Source organism: Salmo trutta, chromosome 7, assembly GCF_901001165.1.
Source record: "Salmo trutta chromosome 7, fSalTru1.1, whole genome shotgun sequence".
In the NCBI taxonomy this organism is placed as follows: Eukaryota; Metazoa; Chordata; class Actinopteri; order Salmoniformes; family Salmonidae; genus Salmo; species Salmo trutta.
In genome coordinates this window covers 14,907,343-14,927,285 of record NC_042963.1, presented here as the reverse complement: position 1 = coordinate 14,927,285, position 19,943 = coordinate 14,907,343, and the positions used below count along the sequence as shown (strand labels likewise).

Here is a 19,943-nt window from a genome sequence, read left to right as displayed (position 1 = left end):
CCAAGCTGTTTAAAGGCACAGGCAACTTAGTGTATGTAAACTTCTGACCCACTGGAACTGTGAAACAGTGAATTATAAGTGAAATAATCTGTCTGTAAACAATTGTTGGAAAAATTACTTGTGTCATGCACAAAGTAGATGTCCTAACTGACTTGCCAAAACTATAGTTTGTTGACAAGACATTTGTGAAGTGGTTAAAAAATGAGTTTTAATGACTCCAACCTAAGTGTATGTAAACTTCCGACTTCAACTGTAGTTGTATAAACGTGAGTGTGTCTGTCTGTGTGAAGCATATAAATTGTCAGTCTCCTTCTTCAAGAGACTACACATTTGTTAAAAAGCTGCCATATTTTGTTGAGTCCATAAGTCTGTAGGAACCTGTTGCAAAGGGGAGCTGGAGACACGAAGGTGGACAGAAGCTGACTGTGGGAAAGGAACTGAGGGTAACCAGGGAACTATTTCTTACTCATCAAAAGAAAAGATTCATGAAGATCTAACTTTGTAAGGTACAGTGTATTTGAGGGTTCTGTCCATGTTGACTGTGATCAGAGATGATCATTCCTCCCTTCACTTGAATCCCTCTCCATGTCGCTGTGCTGCTGTCATTGGGTTCATTGAGTCTGGAGAGAGTAAAGGTGATAATGATAGTTGAGAATGAGCCAATACTTACTTACACTATTATTAACATGTAATTACATACTGTAATTAAACAGAATCCACATGCAAACAATCATGTTTTGTGCTATAATCCTGACAGATCACCTTTATTAGCCATGTATACCTGATCTCCTCACATGCTATCTTCCAGATCAGAATGATGGTTATTTATCTGAGAAATCACAAGAGCGAGAGAGACTTTATATGCTGACATGAAACACACTGTGCCACGTTTGCTCATCGTCATTTAGAAACCATCACATTCACAGATCACAAAAACAGTTATCTGACAGTTACCAGATTTCACTGTGACTGTAACTCTCCATCTGTGCATCTGTTTAACCAAGTTTAGGAGGGATGAGTGACACTCCCATGCAATCCTAGGAAGTGTTATTACTCCTTGCCATTAGTACAGATTTGGGATGCTGTATTGTGGTTGACTGGTAAACACTCTTCTCTATTCATTCCTTCCATCTTCCTCCCCCTTCCCCCCTCAACTGTCAGAGAAACAATGGCTCCCCTGCCTGGTGAACACACCTACCGCTCAGCCCACACAGCCTGGTATAGATAATGAGCAGTGGTACGGAGGCAGAACACTTATTGTGTCAGCCAGGTAGGGAGACACTTGGCTGTAATTGTAGATAATTACTCTTTTTTTGAAGAGGTGGGCGCACAGAATGTAATGTATGTACGAGTCCCAAAATCTGAAGAACAATAGTTAATCAATTATCATCTCCCCATATCTCACTCTCTTTGTTCCATCACACACACACACACACACACACACACACACACACACACACACACACACACACGCGCACACACACACACACACACACACACACACACACACACACACACACACACACACACACACACACACACACACACACACACACACACACACACACACTTTTCCAGAACTATTACAACTGTGACAGCCAATGCTACAGTGATCTGATCTGCATGCCCATTCCACAACATGTTGCAGAACAAATAATGAAAATCTATGATAATGTAAAACGTTCAAGCACTAAACAAACATTAATATTACATTGCTGAGGTGCAGGAGTGAGCAATCACCAGTAGGAGGAGGAAGAGTTTTGTGTTTACCCTGTGGTGGTGCTGGTGGTAATCATCGTTGGCCTCTCCAGGCTCTGGGCTCTCTCTCTGTCTGTGGTGAAGGCTGACAGGGGAGTCTTCCAGACTGCTCACTGAGTCCGACACACTGCCCTCCCCGGTCAGAGGTGAATCTGGACCAGACACACGCACACAGTTCTTTTAACAATTGTTGAGCATGTTAGTTTTCAGTGTACCTCTCCGTGGAATATAGTCCATAGAATATTGCTTTAACTGTGTTCTTGAACTGCTTTTTTTGTCAACGGTAGCCAACGTCCCAGTCCTGTGCACAACAAAGCCTGCCGACAGTTACCTTCTACTAAGGCATTGCCCATTTTTTTTACATTTTCTGTTAATGCAGTGCTCACTGATGCAAGATGACCCAAATGATAATAGATAGTAGTCATAATGGGCCCACAAAAATCTGATGACAAATACACTACATGGACAAAAATATGTGGACACCCCTTCAAATGAGTGGATTTACTTATTTCAGCCACACCGGATGCTGACAGGTTTATAAAATCTAACACACAGCTATGCAATGTCCATAGACAAACAGTGGCAGTAGAACGGTGTGTACGGAAGCGCTTAGTGACTTTCAACGTGGCCCCGTCAAAGGATACCACCTTTACAAACAAGTCAGCTAGTGCTGCCCCGGTAAACTGGAAGTTAATGTGAAGTGGAAACATCTAGGAGCAACAATGGCCCCAAAGTTGTAGGCCACACAAGCTCATAGAATGGGACCACTGAGGGCTGAAGCGCGTGTTGTGTAAAAATTGTCTGTCCTCGGTTGCAACACTCACTACTGAGTTCCAAACTGCCTCTGGAAGCAACGTCAACACAATAACTGTTTGTCGGGAGCTTCATGAAATGGGTTTCCATGGCCGAGCAGCCGCACATAAGCCTAAAATCACCATGCACATTGCCAATTGTCAGCTCGAGGGGTGTAAAGCTCGCCGCCATTGGATTCTGGAGCAGTGGAAACGCGTTGTCTGGAGTGATGAATCACGCTTCCTCATGCATACTGTAAAGCTTGGTGGAGGAGGAACAATGGTCTGGGGCTGTTTTCATGGTTAGGGCTTGGCACCTTGGTTCCAGTGAAGGGAAATCGTAACGCTACTGCATACAATGACATTCTAGTCAAGTCTGTGCTTTGTGGCAACAGTTTAGGGAATGCCCTTTCCTGTTTCAGCGTGACAAAACGAGGTCCATACAGAAATGGTTTGTCGAGATCGGTCTGGAAGAACTTGACTCGACTGCCCATAGCCCTGACCTACACCCCACTGAACACCTTTTTTCGATGAATTGGAACGCCGACTGCGATCCAGGCCTAATCGCCCAACGTCAGTGCCCAACCACACTAATGCCCTTGTGGCTGAATGGAAGCACGTCCCAGCAGCAATGTTCCAACATCTAGTGGAAAGCCTTCCCAGAAGAGTCGAGGCTGGTATACCAGCAGAGAGGGGAACCAACTCCATAATAATGCCCATGATTTTGGAATGAGATGTTCAACGAGCACATGTCCACATACTTTTGGCCATATTAAGTAGTTCTTTATTTTAATCAATGAATAGTCATTTCCCCCCCACTTGTTATCTCTCATCATCATAGACTCTGAAGAGGATTACAAAACAATGTAATGTTAGCAGGCGGAATTCTCTAAGTTGAGCTCCTAATGACGAGATTGTTAAGCAATAAGGAACGATGGGGTGTGGTATATGGCGCAACACGGAGTGCCTGGATACAGCCCTTAGCCATGGTATATTGGCCATATATCACAAACCCCCGAGGTGCCTTATTGCTATTATAAACTGGTTACCAATGTAATTAGAGCAGTAAAAATACATGTTTTGTCATACCATGTTATACGGTCTGATATGCCACGGCTGTCAGCCAATCAGTATTCAGGACTCGAAACATCCAGTTTATAATATAAAATAAAGTCTCCAGTCCAGGCTCAACCCATCTACCTGGGTGGTCTTTTCTCCGTCTGTCCATCTTTTCCACACTGTCCAGCAGTCCATCAATCTGCACCTTGATCAGAGTCAACTCCCTCTTTATGGCCAACAGCTCTGCCATCTTCACTGTAGAGGGAGAGAGAGAAGGAGAGAAAGAGGGAGAGAGAAATGGAGGGAGAAAGGAGAGAGAGAAATTTAGATTTAAGAAATAATCCTCTTTTGAGAGAAAATTTTATATAAATCTCCCATTAACATTGATGTATGATTTGCACGAAAGTCCAAGTTGTGAGTGCAGGTCTTAAAATAGGATTTGGCCTAGAGAGGCCTGTAATAGTTCATAGTGTTGAAGCCTGTACTCACATACTCACTTTGTCTTCCCATGCATGCCACCATCACTTAGTGTAGTGGAAGCACCCTTACTCCCAGGGCCTTAACATCTCCTCTCCACTAGCCTATGGTCTTTAATGGGAAATTCATATCACAACCTCAGCTCTGAGAAAACAACCCTGAAACTCTTTACTATTAAAAGCTGTTTGACCTCTGCAGCTACAAAGACAATCTAATTCCCCTATGATGGGCTGGCAGTAAAAACTATTAAGGCTTGTAATAAACTAGTATAAACAATTCTTATTTGTTATGCACTATTAACTTGGTATAATTGCAGCATGTTGATAGGCTGGGTAGTGGAAGGAGAGGAGAGGGGCCCTGCAGTCAAAAGGCTTTTAATGAAGAGACCATCTGGTGCTTCTGACTGTGCCCTGGGGCTCCCAGCGCTGCCTTTCCCCATGCAGACATGACATTACACAAGGAGGAACACTCAGGCATTCAATATACACACACTCCCAAGTGGATTCATAGGCACGCACATACAAACACACATAGTCAGTGCAAAGAAGCCGATATACACACACACACAGATTTGAGATAAAACGCTAAGTGCACATGCACAGATGACATTCACCCTGTAATGAGTTTTTTTTATGAGTGTGTCTGTGTGTGGTGAGTCTGTGTGTGAGTGCATGTGTGCGTGGGTTAACATTGTAAAGAGTCTGTTGTGAGTGTGTGTGTTACAGTGTGTGGGGTCCTTTACACTTAGCCCTGTTGCTGGAAGAGCCGGTGCGCTGGGCACTCCTCTTGCCCTGTGGTCTGTCTCTGGAGCGGTGCAGGCCGGAGGAGGAAGAGGGGCCACGGGAGTGTTTTATAGGGCTGGGCTCCACTGGGGCTGGCATCATGGAGGCTGGGACACGCTGGTAGTCAAACACCCTGTGGGGAAACAACAGGATCTAATAAGTAATTATACAATAAGTACTTTGTAATATTTGTAAGTAAACAAAACCTTACTTATGGTCCTAGGGTCCTGAGGATTTCCTGACCACATGATAGGACCAGGCAATGACAGCTATAGGTTATAAGTCTCATAAAAGCATGCGCTATAAAACAATCATCTGCTGATGTGTCAACCTTTCCTAAATTCCCAAAAGAGAGTTGACCATAGACTTTCCCTATACTGTCCACTGCAGGAGGAGACTCAATCTCCCTGGCAGGCTGGCAGCACTAAAAACACCTGCCTCCAGACAAATTTTCAGTTTTAGGTTATTCATGCCAATCAAATTAAATAGTGGACTCGTTTATCATATCCATAAGCCATTTGGTGCCATTACATATGGAGTAAATGTACCCGATAATCACAGTGATATACTGATGTAATCGATTTTCATTTGATCTCATAGCCTGGTGCGCCAAATAGCTCTGGGGAACTTTGATTTGCACTGGTCTGGGCTCAGAGGTAGCATGTCCCCTCTTTCTATCTTTCATTGTCTCAGTCTCTCTTTCTTTCTCTCTCTTTCTGTCTCTCTTTGTCTTTCTCTCTCTCTCTTTCTCTGTATCTCTCTTTGTCTTTCTCTCTCTCTCTTTCTCTGTGTCTCTCTTTGTCTTTCTCTCTCTCTCTCTGTGTCTCTCTTTGTCTCTCTCTCTCTCTCTCTCTCTCTCTGTCTCTCTTTGTCTTTCTCTCTCTCTCTCTCGCTCTCTCTCTCTCTCTCTCTCTCTCTGTCTCTCTTTGTCTTTCTCTCTCTCTCGCTCTCTCTCTCTGTCTCTCTCTCTCAAGGTTAACCTGCCCATTCATCTCTCTAAGTGCAGGCATCTCTTCTGATACCAGCACGATCACTGCAGTTGTGTGTGTATGTGTGACATCCCAGAGAAGATAGAGGGAGTCATCTCTGAGATTGTGTAGTTTGACAGAGATGCTGCCCGGTCTATGGTTTCCGCCCATACACTAATTGTCCCCCCACCTAACTCCCGTCACTCTGAAGATTGATCCTGCCCTCCATCTACTAAAACCCCTACCATATTGTTGCTGTCAATCAGGGGATCAAAAGCGATCACAAGGAGGTGAACAAGTAGGCCTATATGTGAGGGTTACTGTTGCTTTTTCCTTACTGAGGACCACACTAACCTCCTACTTGACTTGAAAAGGAAATACAGTGCATTTGGAAAGTATGACTTTTTCCACATTTTGTTTCATTCCAGCCTTATTCTAAAAGGGATAACATTTTCCCCCTCATTAATCTACACACAATACCCCATAACGACAAAGCAAACACATGTAATATCAAATTTACATATGTATTCAGACCCCTTACTCAGTACTTTGTTGGAGCACCTTTGGCAGTGATTGCAGCCTTGAGTCTTCTTGGGCATGATGCTACAAGCCCAAGTCCGGGCTCCTGCTGGGCCTCTCAAGAACATTCAGAGACTTGTCCCGAAGCCTCTCCTGCACTGTCTTGGCAGTGTGCTTAAGGTCGTTGTCCGGTTGGTAGGTGAACCTTCACCCCCAGTCTTAAGTCGTGAGTGCTCTAGAGCAGGTTTCCATCAAGGATCTCTCTGTACTTTGCTCCGTTCATCTGTCCCTCGATTCTGACTAGTCTCCCAGTCCCCAGTCATGGTCTTAGAGTCCTTTAGGTGCCTTTTGGCAAACTCCAAGCGGGCTGTCATGTGCCTTTTACTGAGGAGTGGCTTCCATCTGGAAACTCTACCATAAAGGCCTAATTGGTGGAGTGCTGCAGAGATGGTTGTCCTTCTGGAAGGTTCTCCCATCTCCACAGAGGAACTCTAGAGTTCTGTCAGAGTGATCATCGGGTTCTTGGTCACCTCCCTGACCAAGGCCCTTCTCCCCCGATTGCTCAGGTGGCCAGCTCTAGGAAGAGTCTTAGTGGTTCCAAACTTCTTCCATTTAAGAATGATGGATGCCACTATGTTCTTGGGGACCTTCAATGCTGCAGACATGTTTTGGTACCCTTCCCCAGATCTGTGCTTCGACACAATCCTGTCTCGGAGCTCTACAGACAATCCCTTCGACCTCATGGCTTGGTTTTTGCTCTGACATGCAATAGACAGGTGTGTGCCTTTCCAAGTCATGTCCAATCAATTGAATTTACCACAGGTGGACTCCAATCTAGTCGTAGAAACATCTCAATGCCACATCTTCAATTTAAGGCTACTAGAAAGTGTGTGCCCTCAGGCCTGGAGGGAAGATAAAGTTATTCCGCTACCCAAGAATAGTAAAGCCCCCTTTACTGGCTCAAATAGCCGACCAATTTGCCAATTAGCCTTTGTAAACTTCTGGAAAAAAATGGTGTTTGACCAGATACAATGCTATTTCTCTAACGCCCTGGCCATAGAGAGGTTTTTTTTTAGGCCAGGGTGTGACATGGGTGGGCGTTCTATGTTCATTTTCTATGTTGGTGGTTTCATTTGTTTCGGCCGTGTATGGCTCTCAATCAGGAACAGCTGTAGATTGTTGTTGCTGATTGAGAGTCATACATAGGCAGCCTGTTTTTCCTTTTGGGTTTGTGGGTGAATGTTTTCTGTCTAGGTTTGTTAATCCCGACAGGACTGTTTGGCTGTCATTCCTTGTCGTGTTTTCTTTTTGTATAGTGTTCATTCGTTTATTAAAAGCCTAAATATGAACACATCCTCCGCTGCACCTTGGTCTCAATCTGACGACGGCCGTTACAGATTCACCCACCAACAACGGACCAAGCAGCGGAGGAAGAAGCAGCACCAGAAGAGGAGCATTATGGACTCCTGGACTTGGGAGGACATTTTGGACGGGGCAGGACCATGGGCTCAAGCTGGGGAGTATCGCCGCCCGCAGTGGGAGATCGAGGCAGCGAGAGCGGAGAGGCGATGGTATGAGGCAAGGGAGCGCAACAGGCACGAGAGGCAGCCCCAAAACATTTTTTTTTGGGGGGGGGGGGGGGCACACGGGGAGTGTGGCAGAGCCAGGATGGAATTCTGGGCCAACTCCCCGTGCTTACCGGAAGCGGCGTGGTACTGGTCAGGCACCGTGTTTTGCGGTAGAGCGCACGGTGTCTCCAGTGCGCGCTCATAGCCTGGTGTGCTACATCTCAGCCCCCCGCAAGTGCCATGCTAGAGTGGGCATCGAGCCAGGACGGGTTGTGCAGGCCGTGAGCTCTAGACCTCCAGTGCGTCTTCAGGACCCGGTCTATCCTGTGCCTGCGCCCAGAACCAGGCCTCCTGCATGTCTTCCCAGCCTGGTGAGTCCTGTGCCTGCGCCCAGAGCCAGGCCTCCTGCATGTCTTCCCAGCCTGGTGAGTCCTGTGCCTGCGCCCAGAGCCAGGCCTCCTGCATGTCTCCCCAGCCTGGTGAGTCCTGTGCCTACGCCCAGAGCCAGGCCTCCTGCATGTCTCCCCAGCCTGGTGAGTCCTGTGCCTATGCCCAGAGCCAGGCCTCCTGCATGTCTTCCCAGCCTGTTGAGTCCTGTGCCTGCGCCCAGAGCCAGGCCTCCTGCATGTCTTCCCAGCCTGGTGAGTCCTGTGCCTGCGCCCAGAGCCAGGCCTCCTGCACGTCTCCCCACCCTAGTAAATCCTGGGCCAGAGCCGCCAGAGCCGCCCGCCAGTCCGGAGCCGCCAGAGCCGCCCGCCAGTCCAGAGCCGCCAGAGCCGCCTGCCTGTCCGGAGCCGCCAGAGCCGCCCGCCTGTCCGGAGCCGCCAGGGTCGCCCGCCTGTCCGGAGCTGCCAGAGTTGCCCGCCTGTCCGGAGCCGCCAGAGTCGCCCGCCAGCCGGGCGCAGCCAGGGTCGCCCGCCAGTCCTCCGGCGCAGCCAGAGTACGCACCTTTGGGGGGGGGGGGGGGGGTACTGTTACGCCTTGGCCATAGAGAGGGTTTTTTCCTCTATTTCTGGTTAGGCCAGGGTGTGACATGGGTGGGCGTTCTATGTTCATTTTCTATGTTGGTGGTTTAATTTGTTTCGGCCGTGTATGGCTCTCAATCAGGAACAGCTGTAGATCGTTGTTGCTGATTGAGAGTCATACATAGGCAGCCTGTTTTTCCTTTGGGGTTTGTGGGTGAATGTTTTCTGTCTAGGTTTGTTAATCCTGACAGGACTGTTTGGCTGTCATTCCTTGTCGTGTTTTCTTTTTGTATAGTGTTCATTCGTTTATTAAAATCCTTAATATGAACACATCCTCCGCTGCACCTTGGTCTCAATCTGACGACGGCCGTTACAATTTCACAGTAAACAATTGACAACAGACGTTCAGCACACTTATAGGGAAGGACACTCAACAAGCACAGCATTTACACAATGACTGATTGGCTGAGAGGTGATTGATTGATGATAAAATTATTGTGGGGGCTGTCTTGTTAGACTTCAGTGCAGCTTTTGACATTATCAATCATAGTCTGCTGCTGGAAAAACGTATGTGTTATGGCTTTAGACCCCCTGCTATAATGTGGATAAAGAGTTACTTGTCTAACAGAACACAGAGGGAGTTCGTTAATGGAAGCCTCTCAAACATAATCCAGGTAGAATCAGGAATTCCCCAGGGTAGCTGTTTAGGCCCCTTGCTTTTTTCAATCTTTACTAACGACATGCCACTGACTTTGAGGAAGCCAGAGTGTCTATGTATGTGGATGGCTCAACACTATACACGTCAGCTACCACAGCAACTGAAATGACTGCAGCACTTGACAAAGAGTGGGTGGCAAGGAATAAGTTAAACCTAATTGTTTCTAAAACTAAAAGCATTGTATTTGGGACAAATCATTCACTAAACTCTAAACCTCAATTAAATCTTGTAAAAAATTATGTGGAAATTGAGCAAGTTGAGATCACTTAACAGCTTTGAGTAACCCTGGAATGTAAACTGTCATGGTCAAAGCATATTAATACAACAGTAGAAAAGATGGGGAGAAATCTGGCCATAATAAATCGCTACTCTGACTTCTTAACAACACTATCAACAAGGCAGGTCCTACAAGCTCTAGTTTTGTCGCACCTTGACTACTGTTCAGTCGTGTGGTCAGATGCCACAAAAAAGGATTTAGGAAAATTGCAATTAGATCAGAACAGGGCTGGCCCTTGGATGTACACAGAGCGCTAATATTAATAATTATGCATGTCAATCTCTCCTGGCTGAAAGTGGAGGAGAGATTGAATTCATCACTACTTGTATTTATGAGAGATATTGACATGTTGAATGCACCGAGCTGTCTGTTTGAACTACTGGCACACAGCTTGGACACCCATGCATACCCCACAATACATGCCACAAGAGGTCTCTTTACAGTCCCCAAGTCCAGTACAGACTATGGGAAGCACACAGTATTACATAGAGCCATGACAACATGGAACTCTATTCCACATGAAGTACAGTGCCTTGCAAAAGTATTCATCCCCCTTGTCATTTTTCCTATTTTGTTGCGTTACAACCTGTAATTTAAATATATTTTTATTTGGATTTCATGTAATGGACATACACAAAATAGTCCAAATTGGTGAAGTGAAATGAAAAAAAGAACTTCTTTCAAATAATTCTAAAAAATAAAAATGGAAAAGTGGTGCGTGCAAATGTATTCACCCCCTTTGCTATGAAGCCCCTAAATAAGATCTGGTGCAACCAATTACTTTCAGATGTCGCATAATTAGTTAAATAAAGTCTAGGTGTGTGCAATCTAAGTGTCACATGATCTCAGTATATATACACCTGTTCTGAAAGGCCCCAGAGTCTGCAACACCACTAAGCAAGGGACACCACCAAGCAAGCGGCACCATGAAGACCAAAGAGCTCTCCAAACAGGTCAGGGACGAAGTTGTGGAGAAGTACAGGTCAGGGTTGGGTTATAAAAAAATATCAGAAACTTTGAACATCCCACAGAACCATTAAATCCGTCATTAAAAAATGGAGAGAATATGGCACCACAACAAACCTGCCAAGAGAGGGCCACCCACCAAAACTCAAGGACCAGGCAAGGACGGCATTAATCAGAGAGGCAACAAAGAGACCAAAGATTACCCTGAAGGAGCTGCAAAGCTCCACAGCGGATATTGGAGTATCTGTCCATAGGACCACTTTAAGCCGTACACTCCACAGAGCTGGGCTTTACAGAAGAGTGGCCAGGAAAAAAAACATTGCTTAAATAAATAAAGAAGCAAACGCTTTTGGTGTTCGCCAAAAGGCATGTGGGAGACTCCCCAAACATATGGATGAAGGTACTCTGGTCAGATGAGACTAAAATTGAAAAAGCTTTTTGGCCATTGAGGAAAACGCTATGTCTGGCGCAAAACCAACACCTCCCATCCCCCCGAGAACACCATCCCCGCAGTGAAGCATGGTGGTGGCAGCATCATGCTGTGGGGATGTTTTTCATTTTCAGGGACTGGGAAACTGGTCAGAATTGAAGGAATGATGGATGTTCCTGTTCCAGTCTTCCAGAGATTTGAGATTTCCAGCAGGACAATGACCCTAAGCATACTGCTAAAGCAACACTCGAGTGGTTTAAGGGGAAACATTTAAATATCTTACAATGGCCTAGTCAAAGCCCAGACCTCAATCCAATTGAGAATATGTGGTATGACTTAAAGATTGCTGTACACCAGCAGAACCCATCCAACTTGAAGGAGCTGAAGTAGTTTTGCCTTGAAGAATGGGCAAAAATTCCAGTGGCTAGATGTTCCAAGCTTATAGAGACATACCCCAAGAGACTTGCAGCTGTAATTGCTGCAAAGGTGGCTCTACAAAGTATTGACTTTGGGGGGGTGAATAGTTATGCACGCTCAAATTTTCAGTTTTTTTGTATTATTTCTTGTTTATTTGACAAGAAAAAATATTTTGCATCTTCAAAGTGGTAGGCATGTTGTGTAAATCAAATGATACAACCCCCCCCCCCAAAAAAATCTAGTTTATATCCAGGTTGTAAGGCAACAAAATAGGGAAAATGCCAAGGGGGGTTAATACTTTCACAAGCCACTGTAACAGACGCAAGCAGTAAAATTAAAATTAGAAACAGATTTTTTTTCAACTTATGGAACAGCAGGGACTGTGAAGCAACACAAACATAAGCACAAACACGCATACACACACAATAACATACGCACTATACACACACATACACATGGATTTAGAACTGTAGATATGTGGTGTAGGGGCCTGAGGGCACACAGTGTATTGTAAAATCTGTAAAGGTATTGTAATGTTTTAAAAAATGTTATAAACTGCCTTAATTTTGCTGGACCCCAGGAAGAGTAGCTGCTGCCTTGCCAGTAGCTAATGGGTATCCATAATAAATACAAATGATGATCAATGGAAACAGGATGCACCTGAGCTCAATTTCGAGTCTGAATAATTATGTAAATAAGGTATTTATAAATATATTTTTTAATACATTTGCTAAAAATTCTAAAAACCTATTTTTGTATTGTCATTATGGGGTATTGTGTGTAGATTGATGAGGGAAATGTGTTTAATCAATTTTAGAATAAGGCTTTGACATAACAAAATGTTGAAAAAGGGAAGGGGTCGGAATACTTTCCGAATGCACTGTATCTGCCGTTCTACATTAACTGTTTATAAATGAAAAAGAACATACAAGTACTACATTATACACAATTGTGTATGAGTCATACAGTACTTTATGGAAGTGAAGGTATATAGTTGGCTTTACTGGGAACTGAATATGATTACCTACTGTACTCTAGATGTCCTCTCTGGCAATAAAGAAAAGTCCATGAAGGAGAGCGAGAAAGTGTTACTTTGAGAGTACTGTACCTTTGTAAGCTTTAAATCCGCAGCAGAGAAGATAACTACCAATAAATATTTTTTTCACACACTGTTGATATGCTCAGCTCAAGGAGAATGCATCAGGGAAAGCATTTCATACTACAGTGCAAAGTGAGTTTAGGAGGAAGCCAGGTTTTTACTACTCTATACTAAGATATACAAAGACAATCCTATAAGATGATGCCTGGGACTCAGTGAAAGGGTAATGATTGTTTGACAAAATTACCAAAGCTCTTATTGGATCCACTGTAAATCAGATGTTGGTCGTTTGTAAAAGGACATATAGACTGAGTGTAAAAAACATTAGGAGCACCTTCCTAATATTGAGTTACACCCCCTTTGGCCCTCAGAACAGCCTCAATTCGTCGGGGCATGGACTCTACAAGGTGTCGAAAGCGTTCCACAGGGATGCTGGCCCATGTTGACTCCAATGCTTCCCACAGTTGTGTCAAGTTAGCTGGATGTCCTTTGGGTGGTGGACCATTCATTGTACACACGTGAAACTGTTGAGCATGAAAAACCCGGCAGCATTGCAGTTCTTGACACACACCGGTGCGCCTGGCACCTAGTACTATACCCCGTTCAAAGGCACTTAAATCTTTTGTCTTGCCAATTCACCTTTTGAATGGTACACATGCACAATCTATGTCTCAATTGTCTCAAGCCTTAAAAATCCTTCTTTAACCTGTCTCCTTCACTTCATCTAGGCTGATTGAAGTGGATTTAACAAGTAACATCAATAAGCAACCATAGCTTTCAGCTGGATTCACCTGATCATTCTGTCATGGAAAGAGCGTTAATGTTTTGTACACTCAGTGTATAATCACTCTAATGCCAGTGTAGGATGAAGTAAGGACACTCCATAACTCGCCTTGTATTGCGGTGGCTGTGTGAGGGGCAGTAAAGGAAGAGAAAGGGATGAGATAGAGACAGAAGAGAGAGGGGAGAAGGGACTGAACGGATCGCTTATCAGCAAATGCCTGAGCTGCCTGGCAAGGGCCTCGTTTTTCATTCTGTCATCCCCTCTCCCTCTCAGCCCTTTTCCCTCCATGGCTGTGGTGTTTCCCCCTTGCTTCACAGTGCTCCACCGTCGGCCTGAGCTGTGTTTTTTCTCCGGACCAGTGGGGCGGGTGCCAGGCATCCAGTCAGCTATGCAGGGAGACTCTGTTCACCCATCTGTGAAATCACCACCAGCGGCGGACAACCAGGGGGAATGTCAGGTCATGTGGATACAGTATGGGTCAATAGATAGTTTCACTACAGAAATCCAGCTGCCCCACTACCCGCAGCCCTCAGGGAAGCACTGCATCATCATATGATCTGCTAGCTGAGCCTGATATGCTGGGTAAGAGGAGAGGCAGCTCCTATATACTGCACTGATTGGGGAACAAAACAATAAGAAATGGGGGTGTTTTAGGTTTAGGGGGTAAGAATTGGAGGCCAATAGCTTTTCTACACATACACCTCATTGATGGAAATACCCATAGAAACATTGTCCCTTATTTCAATACTTCTAGGGATACCATTATATGAGCCATGTCATATTCTCTATCTGTGAAACTGCTGAGTTTTCAGTGTACAGAAATAAGAGCTGTGTCACCTTCTGTAATCCACAGGGAAAAAAACCTGTCAATGAGTCTTGCTACTGTAGCTGTGAATAAGCAAGGACACCTAAAATGCCATTTAAACGGTGAAATGGGGTAATGAGAAAATAATAGCCCCAAGGTCCCCCAACTTGGACAGGTAAAATTGTGTACCCTTGGTACAAGGTAGTTGCTTTTTTTATTGATTTTATTTGTAAGTTAAGAAAAAATACATACAGTGGGCTCTGAAATGATTGACACACTTTATAATGATGAGCAAAAATTACTGTTTGAAATAAATATTTCAAATACTGAACTGTATTGTCTGCCAAAAAGGGGGGGTGTTAATATGTTATACTAATACAGTTGCTCAGAGAAATTGAGAAATTATATTATTTTAAGCTAAAACAATTGCTCAGAGAAAGAGATTTTGTTGAACAAGTAATACATTTTTTCTCAAAATGGTAGGGGTCAAAATGATTGACACCCCTGTTTTCAATACCTTTCAACAGGCCCTGAGCATTTTTTTCAAATGTTTTATGAGTTGGAGAACACATTCCCATTCCGACGCCAAACCTACCACTGGTGTGTGTGGCCAAAGAGCTCTATTTTCTTGCAATCTGACCAAAGCACCAGTTCCAATCCAAGTACCAATGTAATTTACCAAACTCCAGGTGTTTACATTTGTTGGATGACATGAAAATAGAGCTCTTTGGCCACGTACACCATTGGTGGGTTTGGCGTCAAAATGAGAATGCATGAGCAGAAATATCCCCACAGCTACTGTCAAATTTGGTGGGGGATCTTTGATGTTATGGGGATATATTTCTTTGATGTTATCAACATTTTGCAATGGCCATCTCAGTCTCTGGACTTGAAACCCATTGAAAACCTGTGGTTTGAATTGAAGAGGGCAGTCCATAAGCACAGACTAACATGCTGACCACACCGTTTGCGTTGCATGCATGTTATTCAATCATTGCACCCACACTGCTCGCACGAGCCAACGAGTGTCTGTGCTGCCAGACGCTAAAATAGAAGTTGTTTTTGTATTTGTGGTGCAGAACGAGCTACAAGTCCTGCCTCTCCCATGTCCTCATTGGTTTATAGAAGCAGATACCCACGTGCCATCTCCTCATTGGTTATACCCACGTGGGTGATTGAAAGATGAACTGAGGTCGGTTGTCGTCATGGTAATACTGTTAGATACCGATCGCCATATAAAGTTCAAAGAAGAAAAAGCCTGGAAGGAGGAGAGATAACTAGAAACGATTTGGTTAACTGTTTTATGTGTGGATTAATTGTTGGAGTAGAGGACCTTGTGCATTTCAGGTAAAATAACAACTCAACATTTATATCCCAGGACAAATTATCTAGCTAGCTAAATAGGACAAATTAGCTAGCAACTGCAAGCTAGCTAGCTAAATTGCCATAAATGTTTAATATTTTTTGACCTGTCCCCAAATTAATATAACTCCGGTTCAGAGTTTGTTATGATATTTCAACCTGCGTGTCGTGATCGTGTTTGGTGTGGGGGACAAAATAAATTTGCGCACGATGGCGCACGCACGACCGGTTTGGGTACGATGTAAGAATATCAAGGATCTGGAAGGATTATGTATGGAGCAATGGTCTAAGATTCCTCCCAATGTGTTCTCCAGCTCATACAACTTTTTTTCAAGGCCCAGTGGCATTATCCACTCAAGTTGAGGTATTGAAAGGTATTGAAAACATGGGTGTCAATAATTTTTTGAGAAAATGTTTAAATATTACTTGTTAAACAAATTATTTTTCTCTGAGAAATTGTTTTAGCATAAAATAATATAATTTCTACAGTTTTGGAGCAGTCAATATAGCTCAGTATTTGAATTATTTATTTTATACAGAATCTTTATCAAGGGTGTAAATAATTTTGGATCCAATGTATATACATAGTAGCCTACATAGATTTGTTTTAAACGTGACTTGCACAATAAAGTTGAGGACTTGTTTCCATTGTGGTCCCTATTTTTTACATAGATACATATACAGTTAAATAGATACAGACACATGACAGAGATAAAGTAATTAAATATGGGGGCGGCAGGTAGCCTACTGGTTAGAGCGTTGGGCCAGTAACCGAAAGGTTGCTAGAACGAATCCCCGAGCTGACAAGTTAAAAATCTGTCGTTCTGCCCCTGGCGCCGAAGACGTGGATGTTGGTTAAGGCAACCCCCGGCGGTTGGGTTAAATGCGGGAGACACAGTTGAAGGCATTCAGTTGTACAACTGACTAGGTATCTTTCCCTTCCAAATGGTTCTACTGTTGACATTCTATTTAAGAGGTTATGGTCGGTATGGCTTTGAGTTGCTGTGGTAGTTTGTTCCAAGTTGAATTAGTACTACTCTTTTCTCCACAGATAGTCAGCCTAACTGCTTAAAATGCTCAACCTCCAGATAAGCACAAGAGGGAGTTTAATTACAATTCTTAAAAGCTTCCCTCTGCAGCTTCCCTCACTGAAAAAACACACGATTTCACATGTGAAACATATGATTTCACATGTGATATCATGTGAAACCATGTATTTTTGGAACACTTCACATGTAATGATTTTTCAAATGTGGATTAAAATGTTCATGTGAGATTTCACAGGTGATGCTCCGCAAACAAAAATCAGTCATTGTGATACACACAGTACTTTTAATGTCCTGTAAATTACAATTCCCACAAACTGGATTAACCCTATTGATGCAATGCATAGGGAGAAAGCCTTTCACACCATATACCTGGGTTCACAGCGTCAGGCAAGGAAAACAGGCACAACAGGATCTAACAGTAACAAATGGCTAGAAGCGTAGACTGACTGAGCAGAGATTACGATCTGGCTGCGTGGAAGTGGCAGGGCTGAGTATTTGTAGAGGTCTTGATTATGGAACAGGTTGCAGCTGGTGGGGGATCTGCTCTGACCCCAGCACACCTGTCTCCGCCCACACAATCACACACACAAGAGAGAGGGACAGAGTACTGGGGGAGTGGTGGCAGCCATACCTTGACCTGTGGTGTAGACTGTAGCTGAGGCCTGGCAACGGTTGGCTTGGGACTGGGTCCTGTCGGAGGCACGAAGGGCAGCCCAGGCCTTCCTCCAGGTATGTTGACAACGGCGCAGATGGTCCTGGACAGAGGGAACCGCAACCTCAACCTCTTGGGTGGGGAACAAGGGGGGTTGATAACCCAGAGCACACTCGAAGGGTGACATACCTGACGAGGTGTTGGTGAGGGTGTTGTGGGCATATTCAACCCAGGGTAGCTGGTCGCTCCAGGAGTAAGGGTTAGCAGGGTTAGCAGAAGTCACGCAGCGTAGGGCATTCTCCATCTCTTGGTTGACCTGTTCGGTCTGGCTTTTGGTCTGGGGATGATATCCAGAAGAAAGACTGACATTGGTACCAAGAGCTGAACAGAAGGATCTCCATACCTACGAGGTAAACTGAGGTCCTCTGTCGGAAATGATGTCAGTGGGAATGCCATGCAGATGAAACACATGGGATACTAACAGGTCCGCAGTCTCCCTGGAGGACGGGAGCTTGGAGAGGGGAATGAAGTGAGCCATTTTGGAAAATCTGTCAATAATGGTGAGGATGACGGAGTTAGAATTAGATGGGGGTAGGCCAGTGACGAAGTCCAGAGCTATGTGTGACCAGGGTCGACTGGGTATGGGAAGAGGGCAAAGCAGACCAGAAGTGGGTTTAGTGGAGGTTTTGTTCTGGGCACAAACCGAACAGGCTGAGACAAACTCCCGGACATCGCTTTCTATGGTGGACCACCAAAAGCGCTGATGCAGGAAGGCGAGGGTCCGGTTCATACCAGGGTGACAGGTGAGGTGGGTAGAATGGCCCCACTGAAGAACACAATCTGGAACAAAGAGAGCATTACTAGGACCATTACCCGGGTCAGGCTGGTTCTGCTGAGCCTGGCGGATACAGGACTCGATCTCTCAGGCGATGGCGGCAACAATGCAGGTGGATGGCACAATGGCTTCTGGCTCGGTACCCGTGTTGTCGGTGGTGAACTGGCAAGAGAGGGCATAAGGCTTGGTATTCTTCAAACCGGAGCGATAAGTGAGTGTGAAATTGAATCTACCGAAGAACAAGGCCCTTCTGGCTTGCCGGGAGTTCAGACGTTTGGCGGTCTGGATGTAGGACAGGTTTTTATGGTCAATCCACACAATGAAGGGGGGTACAGTGCCCTCCAGCCAGTGACGCCATTCCTCAAGAGCCAGCTTAACTGCCAGGAGTTCCCAGTTTCCTATGTCAAAATGAATCTCTGCAGGTGAGAGCTTAAGGGAAAAGAATGCACATGGGTGGACCTTCTGATCAGAGGGGGAACGTTGAGACAAAACAGCACCTATCAGAGGCATCCACCTCCACGATGAACTGGAGTTCTGGGTTGGGCTGAGTAAGGAAGCTACGCTTGAGTTCCAGGAATGCTGCCTCTGCCTCAGGAGTCAAGTGGAATGGAGTAGAGGCGGAGGTGAGAGCGGTGACAAGTGCTGCCAGATGGCTGTAGTTGCGGATGAAATGTCTGGAAAAATTTGCAAACCCCAGGAAACGCTGTAGCTGCTTTAGGTTGGAGGGCGCAGGCCACTCTGACTGACCTGCCCTTGCAGGGTCCATACGTAACTGTCCCTGTGCAATAATACAACCCAGGAAAGATGCTGAGGCAGCATGGAACTCACATTTTTCAGCTTTAACAAAAAGCTTATTCTCCAACAGCCATTGAAAAACTTGGTTGAACGTGTTGCTGGTGAGCCTCAGGGTCCTTGAAAAAAATCAGGATGTCATCTAAATAGACAAAAATGAAGCATCCAAACACATCCCTCAGCACATCACTAACTAGGTTCTGGAAAACAGCAGAGGTGTTAGTAAGACCAAAAGGCAAGACCAAATACTCAGTGACCAAGTGGTGTGTTGAATGCAGTCTTCCACTCGTCCCACTCTCTTATGCGAACAAGGTCGTAGGCATTCCAGAGGTCGAGTTTGGTAAACACCGTGGCACCATGGAGGGGGGCTAAAGCAGAGCTAATGAGTGGCAAGGGGTACTTGTTCTTTACTGTGATATTATTCAGCCCACGAAGTCTATGCACAGCCTCAGTGACCCATCCTTCTTCACAAAGAAAAACCCAGCATCCACCGGGGAGGAAGATGGCTTGATAAGTCCTGCAGCCAGAGAATCCTGGATGTATCTCTCCATAGCCTCTTGCTCAGGGCGAGAGAGGTTAAACAACCGGCTACTGGGGAGAGGAGCTCCAGGCTGGAGGTCAATGGTGCAGTCGTACAGTCGATGAGGCGGCAGCGACAGGGCGTGATGCTTGCTGAAAACAGGAGCTAGATTGTGATACTCTGGAGGAACTGATGACAGGTCCGGAGGTTCTGGAATGAACTGGGGCACAGACAAGGCAGGCGGAAGGGCAGAATGTAGACAATTAGAGTGACAAAATTAACTCCAAGTGGTTACATTCCCAGCGGTCCAGTCAATCTGTGGGTTATGTAGTTTTAACCAGGGATGGCCA

At 45.1% G+C, this 19,943-nt stretch overlaps 1 protein-coding gene across 1 annotated transcript in view; it reads right to left on the bottom strand.

The window, feature by feature from the left end:
• Positions 1 to 230: 230 nt before the first annotated feature.
• The window catches only part of LOC115196997 (RNA-binding Raly-like protein), a 57,241-nt gene continuing 37,528 nt past the window's right edge, over positions 231 to 19,943 (bottom strand). Inside the window, exons 4-7 of the mRNA XM_029758100.1 lie at positions 4,828 to 5,000; positions 3,750 to 3,863; positions 1,771 to 1,910; positions 231 to 620 (exon numbers count right to left, since the gene is read on the bottom strand). Coding sequence (XP_029613960.1) covers positions 612 to 620; positions 1,771 to 1,910; positions 3,750 to 3,863; positions 4,828 to 5,000 — 436 coding nt within the window. The 3' untranslated portion in view covers positions 231 to 611. The remainder of the gene's footprint in view (positions 621 to 1,770; positions 1,911 to 3,749; positions 3,864 to 4,827; positions 5,001 to 19,943) is intronic.